Below are 17,464 nucleotides of genomic sequence, written 5' to 3'. Positions count from 1 at the left end.
GAATAAAACCTAATTTTAGCATTTCTTTGGTGACAGGTGAGGCCTCCCGCTCTACTACGTCTCTTCCTGACTGACAGCTGATTGGCTGCTGTGGAGGCAGGTATTGATGAGTGATTGATCGGCAGAGATGATGATCCTTTGAAAAGTTTTTTCCAGATTAAGAGTCGCCCTGACAGCTATGCGTGTATGCGCACACGCACGCACGCCTATGACTCCCCTTTCCCCCAGTGCACATCCACAGGGGCTTTTATTGTGAAGGCCGCCGCTGGTCGCGCCTCACTTCCGGCTGCGCTCGTGTCCCCAGCAGCCCCGGACCAGAGGGGGAGAGAGGACACGGCGCGGGAGAGGGCGGGGGCCGGAGGACGCGGCTCTGCGGGATCGTTGTGCTCTTGTTGCGGCCGCTGCGGGAGCGTCCTGCGGGCCGGACCTCCACCGAGCCCGGGCTGAAGCGGGGCCGCGCCGCGGGGCTCCGGAACCGGACTGTCCGGGCCTGGCTGCGGGTCCCGGGTTCACGCGGCGCCCCGCTCCGGGATCTGTCGATGCTGGCGGAGGGTCCGGAGGCCCGCAGCCGAGAGGGAGCATGAGGCCGTGCGGGATCGGCGGGGCACTTCTGCTGGGAACTTTATGTGCAGGTAAGAACCGCAGAACCCGCACCGGGATCGGGACCGGGACCGGGAGCGGGATCGGGAGCGGGACTAGGAGCGGGACCAGGACCGGGAGTGGGGCACGCTGCGGGTTTGGCTGCGTGGCGGATCGCGGCGGGAGTGGAGTCATCCCGCAGGAACGATGTGCGGCGGGGCTGACAGCGGCGTTGCGGGCTGTGCGGGCTGCGCGTGCGGGCGCTGCGGTGAGGTGGGCTGAGGATTCCTGGATGTGCTGTCCTCATTTCGCACCGCGCGCTCCGAGTCTGCGGTGCCGCCGTGCCTGCGGGTCCCTGCGGGTTCCTGCGGGTCCCAGCCGGTCCACCACCTCTCCCCGGTCAGACGCGCTCGGCTGCAGCCGTACCCGCGTGCCTGTGTGTGTTTGTGTGTGTATGTGCGTGCACGTGCGCATGCTGCCGTTCCATTGTGTGCTGAGGCATGCAGGCGGATCGATACCGGAGCGGCAGCGCCGCGCGCGCCCGTCCGAACCCGGTGACACGCGGTTTCTCCACGCACACACAGCCACCTCGTGCACGCGCGTCTTTACTACAACGCGCGACGGGTGGATGAATGGAGCTTCGTAGTAGCGAGTGGGGGCGTGCGTGCGTGCGTGCTCGCGCGCGCGCTGGTCAAATACTACGGAGCTGGAGGCGGCGTCCGCGTGCTGATGCACGTGAAGCTGCAGCTCTGCAGCACGCGCGTACACCGGGTCTGAAAGTGCCCCGTTTCCAGGGAAACCGCTTCTGTCATCCTCCTGCTGAGTATAGAGCATCTTCCTCCTCTGACCCCAGATTATAGAGCATCTTCCTCCTCTGACCCCAGATTATAGAGCATCTTCCTCCTCTGACCCCAGATTATAGAGCATCTTCCTCCTCTGACCCCAGATTATAGAGCATCTTCCTCCTCTGACCCCAGATTATAGAGCATCTTCCTCCTCTGACCCCAGATTATAGAGCATCTTCCTCCTCTAGCATCAGATTATAGAGCATCTTCCTCCTCTAGCATCAGATTATAGAGCATCTTCCTCCTCTGACCCCAGATTATAGAGCATCTTCCTCCTCTAGCATCAGATTATAGAGCATCTTCCTCCTCTGACCCCAGATTATAGAGCATCTTCCTCCTCTGACCCCAGATTATAGAGCATCTTCCTCCTCTGACACCAGATTATAGAGCATCTTCCTCCTCTGACGCCAGATTATAGAGCATCTTCCTCCTCTGACACCAGATTATAGAGCATCTTCCTCCTCTGACACCAGATTATAGAGCATCTTCCTCCTCTGACGCCAGATTATAGAGCATCTTCCTCTTCTGACACCAGATTATAGAGCATCTTCCTCCTCTGACACCAGATTATAGAGCATCTTCCTCCTCTGACGCCAGATTATAGAGCATCTTCCTCCTCTGACCCCAGATTATAGAGCATCTTCCTCCTCTAGCATCAGATTATAGAGCATCTTCCTCCTTTGACAGCTCAGCTCATGGTAACTCTGGGATACAGACGTGAATATTATTCAGACTGACCAGTAAAAGGAATGTAACTGAGTAAGTAACTCAGTAACTGGTCCTTTGATCTTCATCACCTGATTATTCCAGGATTGATTCAGAGAAGAAACTCCGTCATGTACTCAGTCACCCTTCATCAATTACCCAGCATTCATAGTTAGCAATGAACAGCAGTACGCAGTAGCTGCTCCACCAAGCAACTAGTTAGTAGTCAATTCCAGTAACTAGTTACTGTTTTATTCCAGTCACTACTAGTTAATTCCCATAAGTCGGTTCTTTGCCTGCAGCTCACAGAAATGACCCACAGCTTGTTGTTGTTTATGGAGTGTTGGTGACCAGGAGCCCCCCTTCAGGCTGGGGGTGGGGGTGGGGGTGGGGGTGGGGGTGGTGGAGGGGGGACTCGGGGGGTCTGGGGGGGTTGGGGGTCTTTCAGCTCTCAGACTGGATTCAAAGGAGCAGCACGTGTTTTGTTTTCTTTTTTGTCACTTTAAGATGAATGACCCCGGGTCGGGGGGTCGGCGGGGGGGGGGCTGTCTGATGGAGGGGGTGGGGCTGTCTGATGGAGGGGGTGGGGCTGTCTGATGGGAGTGGGGGGCTTGGCTTCTCCTCCTGGAGCAGTCCAGACTGGGTTCAGGTCTCGGGGCTTCGTCGGATCGTTTCCATGACGATGCTTCATCGCCTGGTTTCAGAAGGGTCTGAAACTTTCTGGTTTCCACGGCAACAGCAGAAACACTGAGAACCACGGAGTTTTCATGTTCGGACACTGGTTTGTTTTGATCATGAAAACATGAAGAACAAGATACTAGAACATGAACTATGGGAGAACATGGACCAGGACCAGGAGAACACAGACCAGGACCAGGAGAACACAGACTGGGACCAGGAGAACATGGACCAGGACCAGGAGAACATGGACCAGGACCAGGAGAACACGGACCGGGACCAGAGTTCCTGCCATCTACATGGAGTCGGAGGAGGAGGAGGGGGAGGTGGAGGTGGACTGGCTGCAGCAGCTCCAGGAGCTCAGATGATTCCAGCTCAGGTTCAAACGGGCCAATGAGAGCGCAGGGGGCGGAGCTTCGCTGTGCTGTGTGGCAGATGGGGGTCCTCGCCGTGCTTTCAGCGACGGCTCCCAGGGGCCCTGGCAGTGTGTGTGTGTGTGTGTGTGTGTGTTTGGGGGCAGTAAAGGGTCCGCCCCGTCTGATGGGGCAGATGTTGTCTGGACCGGGGCTCGGTTGCTCGTCTCCCATTTGGAAAGTTGCAGGTTCGATTTCCCGTCGGTCCACGTGCCGGTGTCCTTGAGCAAGGCACTGAAACCCCAGACTGCTGCCGGGGGACGGAGCGCCTGGCGTGGAGCGCACGAGCGTTTCACTGCCACACACTGCTGTGTGTGTGTGTGTGTGTGTGTGTGTTAGAGAGAGAGAGACAGAGAGAGAGAGAGAGAGAGAGAGAGAGAGAGAGAGGCGTTCCCATGACTTTGCATTTCATAAGTCACCCTGTGATCTCACTAACACATGCACACACATGATCAAGTCTAGCAGATGCCTGTGTGTGTGTGTGTGTGTGTGTGTGTGTGTGTGTGTGAGACGGGCAGACCCTGGAGGTCAGAGGTGGCGCTCCGTCACACACACGCCGTATAGACATGTAAATGTGTGTGTGTGTTCTCACGCTCCTGCAGCTGTCGCTCTCACATCTGCTTCGGGGTCAGAGGTCATGGGAACGCGGGTCGCCGTGCGGGTCGGTAAGCAGGCCGGCGGGCGGATCCTCCTCATCCTCTCAGGACTTGTTCACAAATGTTCCAGTGAGCTGAAGACGGCGTTCTCCCAGCATGCCGTTCGGTTCTCTGCCGGCCGGTGGAGACGGGAGGACGGCTCACCCTGACACCACGGAGGGCCGGGTTCTCGCCACCAGACCACAGCAGGCCCGGTGGAACGTTGGCAGGACTGAACCTCCAACCTGGACCCGCGGGCGCCGTGGAGGTGCAGGTGATGGAGCTCCATCATGTGTCCGTCCCGGAGGCTGGACGCCGCTCCGTCCCGAGTCCTGTCCATCCGGAGGTTCTGGAGGTTCCCGGTGCTGCCCGTGGTCTGTGACCGTGCAGTGGTCCGGGGACCCGAGCGAGGACAGGAGATCCACCGCCGGGGCCCCCGCCGGGGCCCCCCCCCGGGGCCGCTCAGCAGCGAGCTAATGTTAGCCGTCGTCATGCAAGCTGGCGGCGAAGGTGGAGAGTCCGAGTCCCGTTCCCACGGTTTTCCCTTTGGCTGGGTCACTTTCAGACTAGTGGCACGAACCAGTAACCAGTAACCAGTAACCAGTAACCAGTAACCAGTAGTTCTGGGCGGTAATAAGGTAATCAGGATACCGGCGGTGTCTTTCAAAAGCAGCGGCATCAGTTTCAATACCGTCAATGAAGAAAACGGCAATGCACTTATACAGAAGATAAGGATTAAATATAAAATGTAATTTATTCAATGTCTAAAATGATTCTTTGTCCAGCAGCACTTTTATATGGTTGAATGTTCAGTTTTACTTCCACAGTAGTTTAATTTTGGAGACTTTTGATGAAGTTTATGAACATGACGTCATCATGTGAGAGAGCGGGAGAGAGAGGCAGAGAGAGAGAGAGAGAGCCGGAGAAAGGTGGCGAGTCACGCAGTGACCTGGTCCCAAAGCAGACCAGGACTGCAGCGGACCGGCAGTATTTCGGGTTCTGAGCTAACGAGAAGGGAGAGCCGGCAATTTGTAAATTGTGCAATACGAAGGTGACTGAATTTAATTGTTCTGCGCGGTGCATTCTGCACAAAAACTGTTCTGGATGGTTATGCTAATTGTTTGTTGTATTTGCACTTTTTAAGCTGTTGCTGATAAGAGTTGTTAATATTTTGCACATTATGTTGCTGTTTCATTATCAGTGTTTGGTCTTCAGTTCTGAACGGTGTGGGGACCAGCCAGCAGTCTGCTGATGCCGTCTGAGCCTTGAGTTGTATTTATTTAATTAGTCACGGTAATACCGGATACCGGGGCGAAATGTGGAGACGGTATGACGGTATCAAAATTTGGAAACCGCCCAACCCTACTAGCCAGTAACCAGTAACCTTAACCAGTAACCATAATCAGTAACCATAACCACTAACCAGTAACCTTAAGGCTAGGGTTGGCGATCTGAATGAGATACAGTTTTTTAAATACTGGTTAAAATGATCTTTATGACCTGATGGGAAGCGATTCATAGTGTGTTTTTAAAGTAGTTTGGAAAATATCCGCCATCTACAGCAGGAGGAAAACGGGACAAACAGCAACCAATAGTCTTGAGGGGACACCTTTTTTTAAACCAATCAAATCCCTTCGCCGTTCGACCTGCCCCCTGCGCGTACATGTCAATAGCGTGCACTGACCCTGGCTCAGTGCGCGCAGAAGGACGGAGCATCGTAGCAGAACGGCGGAGACGAATGTTTGGGGGTTCACTCACCGTTCAGTGCGCCATACCTTGGCGTAGTGCAAATAAAGAAAAACCAAGAAACGAAGCGCTGAGGACAGGTTACGCCAGGAACGCACTGGACGCGGAAGTGCCGCGCGCACCGCGAACGTCTCCGCGTCTCCGCTCCCAACGGGAGCTCCTCCAATGGGGTGGGAGCTGGGCGGAGCTAGGCGGAGCCTTGGGGAGATGCTACATGCTAACGCTAGTTTTCCAAGATCGCCAACCCCAGCTTTAACCAGTAGCCACTAACCAGTAGCCACTAACCATAACCAGTAGCCAGTAAACAGTAACCATAACCTCACCCAGACTGCCCACCACTCCTCCCCAGACGCCCTTGTGGACCATTACAACACTGGACCACAGCTGGTCCTTGACACCCACGCCCCACTGAAGACTCGGACCGTGACTTTCACCAGACCGGCTCCGTGGGGCGCTGGTGCCCGGCGCAGACAGAAGGCGGCTGGGAGGGTCCTCCAGAGGCGGGTTAAAGCCTCAGGTTTAACAGTCCATGAACAAACTTACGGACAACACCAAAAATCATATTCCAAAGCCCTCAGTCTCGCCCGCTCTGAATACTACTCAAACATCATTAACAACAACCCGGGAAACTCTAAACAGCTGTTTAAAACTGTAAACAAACTTCTCGCACCACAACCACGTACACAAAGAACAAACAATAACGAACAATGCGACGCATTTTGGATACATTCATATCCAAGACTGACAACATTCGGTCCACTCTGCCACTCCAGCTTCCAAATGTTCCCATTTTTCCCCTGTTACAGACAGACGGGTGGAGGACGTCCTCCGCAAGATGAAGCCCTCCACCTGTCACCTGGATCCACTTCCCTCATCCCTGATCAAATCCCATGTTTCCACACTGAGCCCCCTAATCACAACTATCATCAGTCACTCCCTGCAACACGGTCACCTGCCACAGTCATTGAAAACTGCAGTAATTAAAGTTCTTCTCAAAAAACCTTCCCTTGACCCTGAAAGAAACATCAAATTACCGGCCCATTTCCAATCTTCCCTTCCTGTCAAAAATCATTGAAAAGGTAGTCTCCTCTCAAATTCACACACACCTCCAGTCCTCCCATCCGTACGACAAATTCCAATCCGGCTTCCGTTCAGCTCACAGCCCTGAGACAGCTCTGCTCAGGGTCACCAACGATTTGCTGGTGGCCTCTGACCAGGGCTCTCCATCACTCCTGTTAGTCCTGGCACTGTCGACCACTCCATCCTCCATCCTCCGTCCTCCATCCTCCGTCCTCCATCCTCCATCCTCCATCCTCCATCCTCCATCCTCCTCCACAGACGCCAGCATTTCATTGGTCTTTCAGATACAGCGCTCCAGTGGTTCCGGTCCTACCTGACTGGTAGGGCTGAGTATGTGGCCCTTGGGGAAGCCAGGCCGAGGTCCCACGCTGTCACCTGTGGGGATCCCCAGGGGTCAGTGCTGGGGCCCAGCCTGTTCTCCATCTACATGCCCCCTTCGGGCCACATCATCAGCAGGCATGGAGTCTCCTACCATTGCTATGCTGATGATACTCAGCTCTGTGTCAGGCTGGACCGGACCTCCTCCCTCTCTATCCAATCACTCACTGCCTGCCTGGAGGAGACTAAAGCATGGATCAGTGACAGTTTTCTCCAGCTCAACAGCTCCAAAACTGAATTTCTATTAATTGGAACCCCACACCAACTGAAGTCCTCCCCTTCCACAGTCCTATCATTTGCCGGCCACAAAATCAACCCAACAACTGCCGTTACCAACCTGGGTGTCCGCTTTGACCCCACCTCTCCTTTGACCTCCATATCCAACACATCTCCAAACCACGCCCCTCCCTCTCCCTCCCCGCTGCTGAGAAGCTGGTCCATGCTTTTGTCTCCTCCAGGCTGGACTACTGCAATGCACTCCTCATCGGGATCTCTGGAAGAAGCCTACAGCGGCTTCAGTCGATCCAGAACTGTGCTGCCAGGATCCTGATGAGGGTGCCAAAACGACACCATATCACCCCCATTCTCCATAACCGTCACTGGCTCCCGGTAAGGTTCAGGCTGGAATACAAACTCTGCCTCCTGACCCATCAGGCTGTCTACGGTAGTGCAGCAGTGTGCCTAAAAGAACTTCTCTCCCCACACGACCCGACCAGACGCCTCCGCTCCGCCGACACAATCTGCTGAAGGTCCCAAAACCAGGCTGTGCTCTATGGGGGACAGGGCTTTTCAGGCTGCAGCACCCTGCCTGCCCACCTGAGGGCGCCACAGTCGGTGGACTCATTTAAATCTCGCTTGAAAACGTTTTTGTTTATGAAAGCTTTTGAATGATTTTACTTGTTCCCTGTTGTATTTATGATGTGTAAAAGTATGAGTGTTTTATTGATTTAGCCTGTATCTGTTACTTTTAATTGTCACTGTTGTTTTTAAACTCCACTGTAGCACTTTGAGATTTGTTTCACAAATGTAAAGTGCATGATAAATAAAATTCATGATTATTATTATTATTATTAACCAGTAGCCACTAACCAGTGACCAGTAGCCAGTAGTCACAGCCAGCTCACTGAGGTTGTGGATGGAGCGGTAGATGGCTCCAGGAGCGACCTCCGCCCAGTGACTCCGCCCACCTCCCTCCAGACACCCGTTTTAACGGCAGAACTCGGTTTGAGGGTTTTGTTTCATTTTTACACATTTTAAAGCAGAACTGTGCAACTTCTTTACCTCAATAAATGTGTTTCAGAATCCCTGTGGGGGCAACAAAGACTTGTCCCGGTGATTCGCCGGTCCCTCCACTCCCCCCGGGGTCCTGAAAACAGCGCTTACTTTCAGAGGAGCGACCCGACGACATCTGAGAGAACAAACCTGCTTTACGGCGCTCGTACGGGATTACAACGATAAACGTTGTTGGAGTGCGACATCTGTCATTGTGTTGCAATAGATGATCTTTGCATGATGTGTTGATTGGTTCTAATTTCCGTTTGGTAACTGAAAAATAAAGAGGAGTGGCGCCTCCTCTGGTAGAAGTGAGCGCAGTGAGTTCGCAGCACTGAGCTGAAAGCAGCAGGTCTGAGTGTGTTTGTTTTCCGATAAGTTTGAGTGTGCGAGGCGGGCACGTCTACCGGAGGAAGTTCCCGGGCAACGCGAGGAACTGCTGCTGCCGAAGATTTAACAAAAGCACGTAAAACAAACATGGAACCCTCGCTAGCGTTAACAACGCCACCCTGAGGTGCTCACGGATGGCAGAACCAAAAAGACAGAAAAAAACTTTGTCTAACGAGCGGAAAATAAAGGAAAAGGGAGTGGGACGCTCTCTGCACGCGGGGCGGTGGGGGGTGGGGGTGAACTTTCACAGGAGACCAGTAGGGGGAGCGCGAAAGCAAGTCTTGCATAGTTCTCCCTTAAAAATGACGTCTGTTTCCACGGCAACAGCAAAAACACTGAAAACCATAGAGTTTCCATGTTGGTCCACTAATTGGTGCTGTTTGGTTTTATACTGAGCATGAAGAGCAGGACAGGGACCAGGACCAGGACCAGGACCTGGACCAGGACCTGGACCTGGACCTGGACCTGGACCTGGAGCTGCATCAGGAGCAGGGACAGGACCAGGACCTGGACCTGGAGCTGGAGCTGCATCAGGAGCAGGGACAGGACCAGGACCTGGACCTGGACCTGGAGCTGCATCAGGAGCAGGGACAGGACCAGGACCTGGACCTGGACCTGGACCTGGAGCTGCATCAGGAGCAGGGACAGGACCAGGACCTGGACCTGGACCTGGAGCTGCATCAGGAGCAGGGACAGGACCAGGACCTGGACCTGGACCTGGACCTGGAGCTGCATCAGGAGCAGGGACAGGACCAGGACCAGGGACAGAGCTTTCTCCGTCCACACGTAGTCAGAGCGCAGGTGTTTCTGAAAGACGACGTTGAGCTCAGGGTGGGTGGAGGAGTTCTCAGGGTGGTGGTGTGGGTGGAGGAGTTCTCAGGGTGGTGGTGTGGGTGGAGGAGTTCTCAGGGTGGTGGTGGGTGGGCTGCTCTGGACCCAACACCGCCTCCTGGTGGTCCTATGGGATGTCCATGAAACATGAGAACCATCAAGCAGTTCTAAACTGGACCAGAACTGGTTCAGGGCTGGATCAGGTCTGGTTCTGAAATAGTTCAGATGTGGTTCTGGACTGGTTTTGTACTGGATCAGGATTGGTTCAGGTCTGGTTCAGGTCTGGTTCTGAACTGGTTCAGGACTGGATGTAGACTCAGTGTGGAGGGTCCATCAGGCCTGTTCCACCAAACCAGAACAGAACGCTTGACTTCAAACTCTGTGTGTGTGTGTGTGTGTGTGTGTGTGTGTGTGTGTGTGTGTGTGTGTGTGTGTGTGTGTGTGTGTGTGCAGGCCTGCGCCGGGCGGAGGCGGACACCAGGGAGTGTGTGTACTACAACGTGAACTTCGAGCTGGAGAAGACGAACCGGAGCGGCGTGGAGCGCTGCGAGGACGAGACGGACAAACGGTCCCACTGCTACGCCTCCTGGAGGAACAGCTCCGGGACGGTGGAGCTGGTGAAGAAGGGCTGCTGGCTGGACGACTACAACTGCTACGACCGGTACACACACACACACACACACACACACACTCTGATTGTCACATCAATCATCTGCTGATTTGATTTCAGGAGTTAAAGCTCGGGTTGGCGATTTGAATGAGATACATTTTTTTAAATACTGGTTAAAATGATCTTAATGACCTGATGGGAAGCGATTCATAGCGTGTTTTTGAAGTAGTTTGGAAAATATCCGCTATCTACAGCAGGAGGAAAACGGGACAAACAGCAACCAATAGTCTTGAGGGGACACCTTTTCTTAAACCAATCAAATCCCTTCGCCGTTCGACCTGCACCCTGTGCGTACATGTACGCGTGCACTGACCCTGGTTCAGTGCACGCATAGAAGGACGGAGCGTCGTTGCAGAATGGCGGAGACGAATGTTTGGGGGTTCACTCACCGTTCAGTGCGCCATAACTTGGTGTAGTGCAAATAAAGAAAAACGAAGAAACGAAGCGCTGAGGACAGGTTACGCCAGGGACGCACTGGACGCGGAAGTGCCGCGCGCGTCGCACGCGCCACGAACGTCTCCGCTGCCAACGGGAGCTCCTCCAATGGGGTGGGAGCTGGGTGGAGCTAGCTAGGCGGAGATGCTACATGCTAACGCTAGTTTTCCAAGATCGCCAACCCTAGCTTTAAAGTTCAGCATCAATCAGCCAATCACAGCTCCTCCTCTGTGACAGGCTGGACCAGTGACATTACATCTGGTTTTTAGAGTCCAGTACGGAGACGTCCTGCTGGACGCTTCAGAATGTTGTGGGGGACGTCACATTAGCTCCGCCCACCTTTATATACAGCCAATGAGAACACTGTGGGGGACGCCGCCAAAGCTCCATCCGTTGTATTTACTGCCAGTGGTTCTGCCCTGAGTTCTCCGCTTCACGGATCGAAACTCCACTTCTGTGGTGTGTCCCGGTGTGTCCCGGTGTGTCTCGGTGTTTCTTGGTGTGTCCCGGTGTGTCCCGGTGTGTCTCGGTGTATCTCGGTGTGTCCCGGTGTGTCCCGGTGTGTCCCGGTGTGTCCCGGTGTGTCTCGGTGTTTCTTGGTGTGTCCCGGTGTGTCCCGGTGCGTCTCGGTGTGTCTCGGTGTGTCCCGGTGTGTCTCGGTGTATCTCGGTGTGTCCCGGTGTGTCCCGGTGTGTCTCGGTGTTTCTTGGTGTGTCCCGGTGTGTCCCGGTGTGTCCCGGTGTGTCTCGGGGCTGCCACAGAGACAGACGAGCATCACGCTCTCGCCGGGGGCCGGCTCAGGGTCACCAGATACCTGATGTGTCTTTGGACGGTGGAGACCGGAGAACCCGGAGCGAACCCGGGCACACATGGAGAGAGAGAACATGCAAACTCCACACAGAGACGCCCCGAGCCCATTTGAACCCAGGACCGTCTTGCTGTGAGACGAGAGCGCTAGTCACTGCTCCACCGTGCCGCCAGGTTTACAAATAAGACTGAAATTCTCTGACCGGTTCCAATCAAGACCTGGTCCAGCAGTGGGACTGGAGACTGGTTCAGGTTCTCCACCCGGTCCGAGGCTGGATCCTTTATACCACCAGAACCTGTTGTTGTTGTGTTCCTGATAGTTATCCTGTTGTGTTGTTGTGTTTCGGGCAGTTGACTTGTTGTTGTGTTGTTGATCCATTGATGTGACAAGACAGTCTGGACTCGGTGGGCGCAGACGGTTTCTGATAGGCAGTCCTCCGTCAGTCGCTGTCCAGCTCTGGATGATGTGTCCTAGTTGGACGCTGCTTTAGGACGGCGGCTGGAACCGCTTCGGGTGTGACTGGTGAGACCGAACCGGGAGACAGTCTGCCACAGCGGGTCCAGGTGTGAGCGGCCGTTGGGTTGTCTCCAGGTGTGAGCGGTTGTCTCCGGGTGTGAGCGGTTGTCTCCGGGTGTGAGCGGTTGTCTCCAGGTGTGAGCGGTTGTCTCCGGGTGTAAGCAGTTGTCTCCGGGTGTGAGCGGTTGTCTCCAGGTGTGAGCGGTTGTCTCCGGGTGTAAGCAGTTGTCTCCGGGTGTGAGCGGTTGTCTCCAGGTGTGAGCGGTTGTCTCCGGGTGTAAGCAGTTGTCTCCGAGTGTGAGCGGTTGTCTCCGGGTGTGAGCGGTTGTCTCCAGGTGTGAGCGGTTGCCAGGTTGTCTCCGGGTGTGAGCAGTTGTCTCCAGGTGTGAGCGGTTGCCAGGTTGTCTCCGGGTGTGGGCGGTTGCCAGGTTGTCTCTGGGTGTAAGCAGTTGTCTCCGGGTGTGAGCGGTTGTCTCCGAGTGTGAGCGGTTGTCTCCGGGTGTGAGCGGTTGTCTCCGAGTGTGAGCGGTTGTCTCCGGGTGTAAGCAGTTGTCTCCGGGTGTGAGCGGTTGTCTCCGGGTGTGAGCGGTTGTCTCCGGGTGTGAGCAGTTGTCTCCAGGTGTGAGCGGTTGTCTCCGGGTGTAAGCAGTTGTCTCCGGGTGTGAGCGGTTGTCTCCAGGTGTGAGCGGTTGTCTCCGGGTGTGAGCAGTTGTCTCCAGGTGTGAGCGGTTGCCAGGTTGTCTCCGGGTGTGAGCGGTTGCCAGGTTGTCTCTGGGTGTGAGCGGTTGTCTCCAGGTGTGAGCGGTTGTCTCCGGATGTGAGCGGTTGCCGGGTTGTCTCCAGGTGTGAGCGGTTGCCTGGTTGTCTCCAGGTGTGAGCGGTTGTCTCCAGGTGTGAGCGGTTGCCAGGTTGTCTCCGGGTGTGAATGGTTGTCTCCGGGTGTGAGCGGTTGTCTCCGGGTGTGAGCGGATGCCAGGTTGTCTCCGGGTGTGAGTGGTTGCCAGGTTGTCTCCGGGTGTGAGCGGTTGCCAGTTTGTCTCCGGGTGTGAGCGGTTGCCGGGTTGTCTCCAGGTGTGAGCGGTTGTCTCCAGGTGTGAGCGGTTGCCGGGTTGTCTCCAGGTGTGAGCGGTTGCCGGGTTGTCTCCAGGTGTCCTCTGCCAGCTCTCAGTGATGTCCAGAGCCTTCCTGTCTCGCTTGCAGACGTCCTCGTAGCGCAGCTTGTCGTCCAGCAGGTCTTGTCCCAGACGCCAGCTCAGCAGACAAGACGTCTTTAGGGATTCGTCCGTCTTCTGTCCGGCGCAGCGTTCGCAGTCTGAGCAGCGTTAAGTTGTGGGACGCCGGCAGTGGGAGGACTCTGCGTTTGACGCCTTGTCTGTCCACCTGGTGTCGAGGACCCGGCGGAGGCGGAGCTGCTCCTGCTGGTGGAGGCGTTCTCGCCGCCGTCTCGCTCGTGGTCGTCAGCTCGGGTTTTCCCCAGACGTGTAGCGAGCCGACAGAGTGTAGCTACAGCCTTCCCGGTGTGCTGGTTGACTTCAGCGCCGGGGGACAGGTTGTCTCTGACTGTGGACCCAGTGTGGGCGGAGCTGACAGGTGGTGTTTCCAGACCCGGGACCTGACGGTCTGCTCTGCTGAAGGGTCTGAGATGACTGCGCTGTAATCGGCACTTTAGAAATAAAGCTGAGTTGTTGTGTTGCAGACGGTTGACCTGTTGTGGTGTTGTTGTGTTGTTGCGTTGCAGACAGGAGTGTGTGGCCACAGAGGAAAGTCCTCAGGTGTTTTTCTGCTGCTGTGAAGGAAACTTCTGTAACGAGAGATTCACACACCTGCCCGACGCCACCGTGCCACGTGAGTAACCCCCGTCCTCCGACCCTGTGATCCTGACTTGTGTGTACTGTACACAGTTGTGTACAGAATGCCGAATGGTAGTGTATGATGTGTGTGTGTTGAGTGTGTGTATGAGGATCACTCGAGACTGCCGCTGTCTGCTCACCCCGTCTGTCTGTTGATTGGTTGTCAGTGATGAAGGCTCCGCCCCCTGGCGTGGGCGTGCTGAACGTGCTGGTGTCCTGCCTGCTGCCCGTCGCCGTGCTGAGCCTGGCTCTGCTGACCGCCGTGTGGCTGTACCGCCACCGCAAGCCGCCGTACGGACACGTGGACCTGAGCGAGGTGCAGAGGAGCACACACACACACACACACACACACACACACACACACACACACACACACACACACACACACACAACCCCAGACAGCCCAAACTGAGGGGAAACAGTGCAGAGGCGCCCTCTGGTGGTGCTCTGCTGGTACTTCATGCCAGCAGCACAGCATTAATTAAACACACACACACTGACACTGATCCTGGTCCCGGTCCCGGTCCTACGGTCCCGGTCCTAGACTCCAAGGCTGGATAACATGTTTTCTTTGTGTCCCTCCCCAGGACCCGGCCCCTCCCCCCACCTCCCCCCTGCTGGGGCTCAAGCCCCTGCAGCTGCTGGAGGTCAAAGCCAGGGGGCGCTTCGCCTGCGTGTGGAAGGCTCAGATGCTCAATGAATACGTGGCCGTCAAGATCTTCCCCCTCCAGGTCTGGGTCTCCCTGAACCGCCGAACTGTCTGGACCCTGGCCCAGACCCCCTAACCCCAAACCCCCGAACTCCCCAACATGTCTGACTGTGCTGTGTAGCAGACTGCTGACCGTCTACCCCCCCCCTGCCCCCCCCAGAATAAGGAGTCGTGGCAGAATGAGACGGACGTCTTCCTGACTCCTGGAATGAGACACGAGAACATCCTGAGGTTCGTTGGAGCCGAGAGACGAGGGACACATCTGGAGTCTGAGCTGTGGCTCATCACCGAGTTCCACGAGAGGGTGAGGACTAGTTACTGACTGGTTCCTGGACTAGTTACTGGACTGGTTACTGACTGGTTCCTGGACTAGTTACTGACTGGTTACTGGACTAGTTACGGACTGGTTCCTGGACTAGTTACGGACTGGTTACTGACTGGTTCTTGGACTGGTTGTTGGACTAGTTACTGACTGGTTACTGGACTAGTTACTGACTGGTTACTGGACTAGTTACTGGACTAGTTACGGACTGGTTCCTGGACTAGTTACGGACTGGTTCCTGGACTAGTTACTGACTGGTTACTGACTGGTTCCTGGACTAGTTACTGACTGGTTCCTGGACTAGTTACTGACTGGTTACTGACTGGTTCCTGGACTAGTTACGGACTGGTTCCTGGACTAGTTACTGACTGGTTACTGACTGGTTCCTGGACTAGTTACGGACTAGTTACTGACTGGTTCTTGGACTAGTTATACTGACTGGTTACTAAATGGTTACCACCTGGTTACTGACTGGGTCTTGGACTGGTTGTTGGACTAGTTACTGACTGGTCAGTGTCTAACCCGCCGTCCGTCCTCGGGTCTGCAGGGTTCTCTGTGCGACTTCCTGAAGGGGAACGTGGTCAGCTGGTGCGAGCTGTGCCAGGTGGCCGAGTCCATGGCGTGCGGCCTGGCCTACCTCCACGAGGACGTCCCGCGGGTCAAAGGAGAGGGACACAAACCGGCCATCGCCCACAGGTTGGACCACGCCGACTGACGGCAGAGATGCCGAGGAGGAGGAGGAGGAGGAGGAGGAAGAGGAAGGCGATGATGACGAAGAGTTGTGCTCCTCCTTCCAGGGACCTGAAGAGCAAGAACATCATGCTGCGCTCCGACCTCACCGCCGTCATCGGAGACTTCGGACTGGCCGTCTGCTTCGAGCCCGGAAAACCTCCCGGAGAGACACATGGACAGGTGAGCGGCCAATCAGATCAGATCAGATCAGATCAATCAAACTTTATTGATACGGGACAGAATGACGACACATCAAACACACACAGCAAAACAGCATTTCACACATCGAACAAGATGAAACAGAAAGCCTCCGTTTATAAGACAGTGAGACACAGAGTAGACGTGTGTGAACGTGTGTGTGTGTGTGTGTGTGTGTGTGTGTGTGCAGGTGGGGACCAGGCGTTACATGGCTCCAGAGGTCCTGGAAGGAGCCATCAACTTCCAGAGAGACTCCTTCCTCAGAATAGACATGTACTCTCTGGGCCTGGTGCTGTGGGAGCTGGTGTCCCGCTGCAAGGCTGCAGACGGTAACACACACACACACACACACACACATACACACACACACACACACACACACACACACGTTGGGTTTTCCACTCTTGTGGGGACCTTCCGTTGACTCCCATTCATGTCTAACTCCTAACCCTAACCCAGACCACCACACAGCCTAGCCCCAAAGAAAAGTTTTTGCACTTTTACTTTTTCAGTAACAACAACATGGTCAAGAAAACGCTGTTTCCCCTCATTAGGACCCAAGAAATGTCCCCACAAATGACATTGTGCCTGGTTTTCCAATGTTGTGGGGACATTTTGTCCCCACGACCATACGAAAACCCGCACACACTGACGTGGAGATGTGTGTGTGCTGCCAGGCCCCGTGGATGAGTACATGCTGCCGTTCGAGGAGGAGGTGGGTCAGCACCCCACCCTGGAGGACCTGCAGGAGGTGGTGGTGCACAAGAAGCTGAGGCCGGCCTTCAAGGACCTGTGGCTCAAACACACTGTGAGTGTGTGTGTGTGTGTGTGTGTGTGTGTGCTCTGATGTGTGTGTGTGTGTGTGTGTGTGTGTGTGTGTGTGTGTGTGTGTGTATCCTACTCTGATGTGTGTGTGTGTGTGTGTGTGTGTGTCCAGGGTCTGGCTCAGATCTGTGAGACGGTGGAGGAGTGCTGGGACCACGACGCCGAGGCCCGCCTGTCGGCCGGCTGCGTGGAGGAGAGGATCTCTCAGGTGCGCCGGATCACCGCCGCCGTGGCCCCGCCCACCTCGGACCGCCGCGGCCTGCTGGTCTCCACCATCACCTCCGTTTCCATGGTGACCAACGTAGACCTGCCGCCCAAAGAGTCCAGCATGTGACCAGGGAGGCGGGACACGGACCTGATCAGAGCCTCCAGACCCAAACACACACACACACACACACACACACACACACACACACACACACACACACACACACACACACACACACACACACACGTGCGCGCGTCTCTTCTCAGAGGATTTTTACGAGCAGACGTGAAGCAGCTGCTATTTGACCTCTTCTTCATGTTTCCAGACAGATTCTACCAGCAGTCGTCTCCTTTTCCCACTTCCTGGTTTTTTTTCCCACTTCCTGGTTTTTTTTCCCACTTCCTGGTTTTCCCACTTCCTGGTTTCTTCCCACTTCCTGGTTCTTCCCACTTCCTGGTTTTTCCCACTTCCTGGTTTCTTCCCACTTCCTGGTTCTTCCCACTTCCTGGTTTTTTCCCACTTCCTGGTTTCTTCCTACTTCCTGGTTTTTCCCACTTCCTGGTTTCTGTCCAGGGTTCTCTCTCATTTTCCTTCGATTCCTTCCCAGTTTTCCTCCAATTTATACATTTTTCTTCCAGT

General features: G+C 55.2%; 1 protein-coding gene across 1 annotated transcript; it reads left to right on the top strand.

The window, feature by feature from the left end:
- The first annotated feature begins 373 nt into the window (after window positions 1-373).
- LOC115394064 (activin receptor type-2B-like) lies at window positions 374-17,195 on the top strand. The gene is made up of 11 exons (XM_030099212.1): window positions 374-632; window positions 10,006-10,213; window positions 13,720-13,826; window positions 13,999-14,147; window positions 14,419-14,562; window positions 14,701-14,844; window positions 15,410-15,558; window positions 15,660-15,774; window positions 15,983-16,121; window positions 16,470-16,600; window positions 16,730-17,195. The coding sequence occupies exons 1-11, from the start codon at window positions 581-583 to the stop codon at window positions 16,949-16,951; spliced, it is 1,560 nt and encodes a 519-aa protein (XP_029955072.1). The 5' UTR covers window positions 374-580; the 3' UTR covers window positions 16,952-17,195.
- Window positions 17,196-17,464: the final 269 nt, after the last annotated feature.

The sequence above is a fragment of the Salarias fasciatus genome, chromosome 9 (genome assembly GCF_902148845.1).
Source record: "Salarias fasciatus chromosome 9, fSalaFa1.1, whole genome shotgun sequence".
NCBI lineage: Eukaryota > Metazoa > Chordata > Actinopteri > Blenniiformes > Blenniidae > Salarias > Salarias fasciatus.
This window is presented reverse-complemented; position numbering and strand designations above follow the sequence as displayed.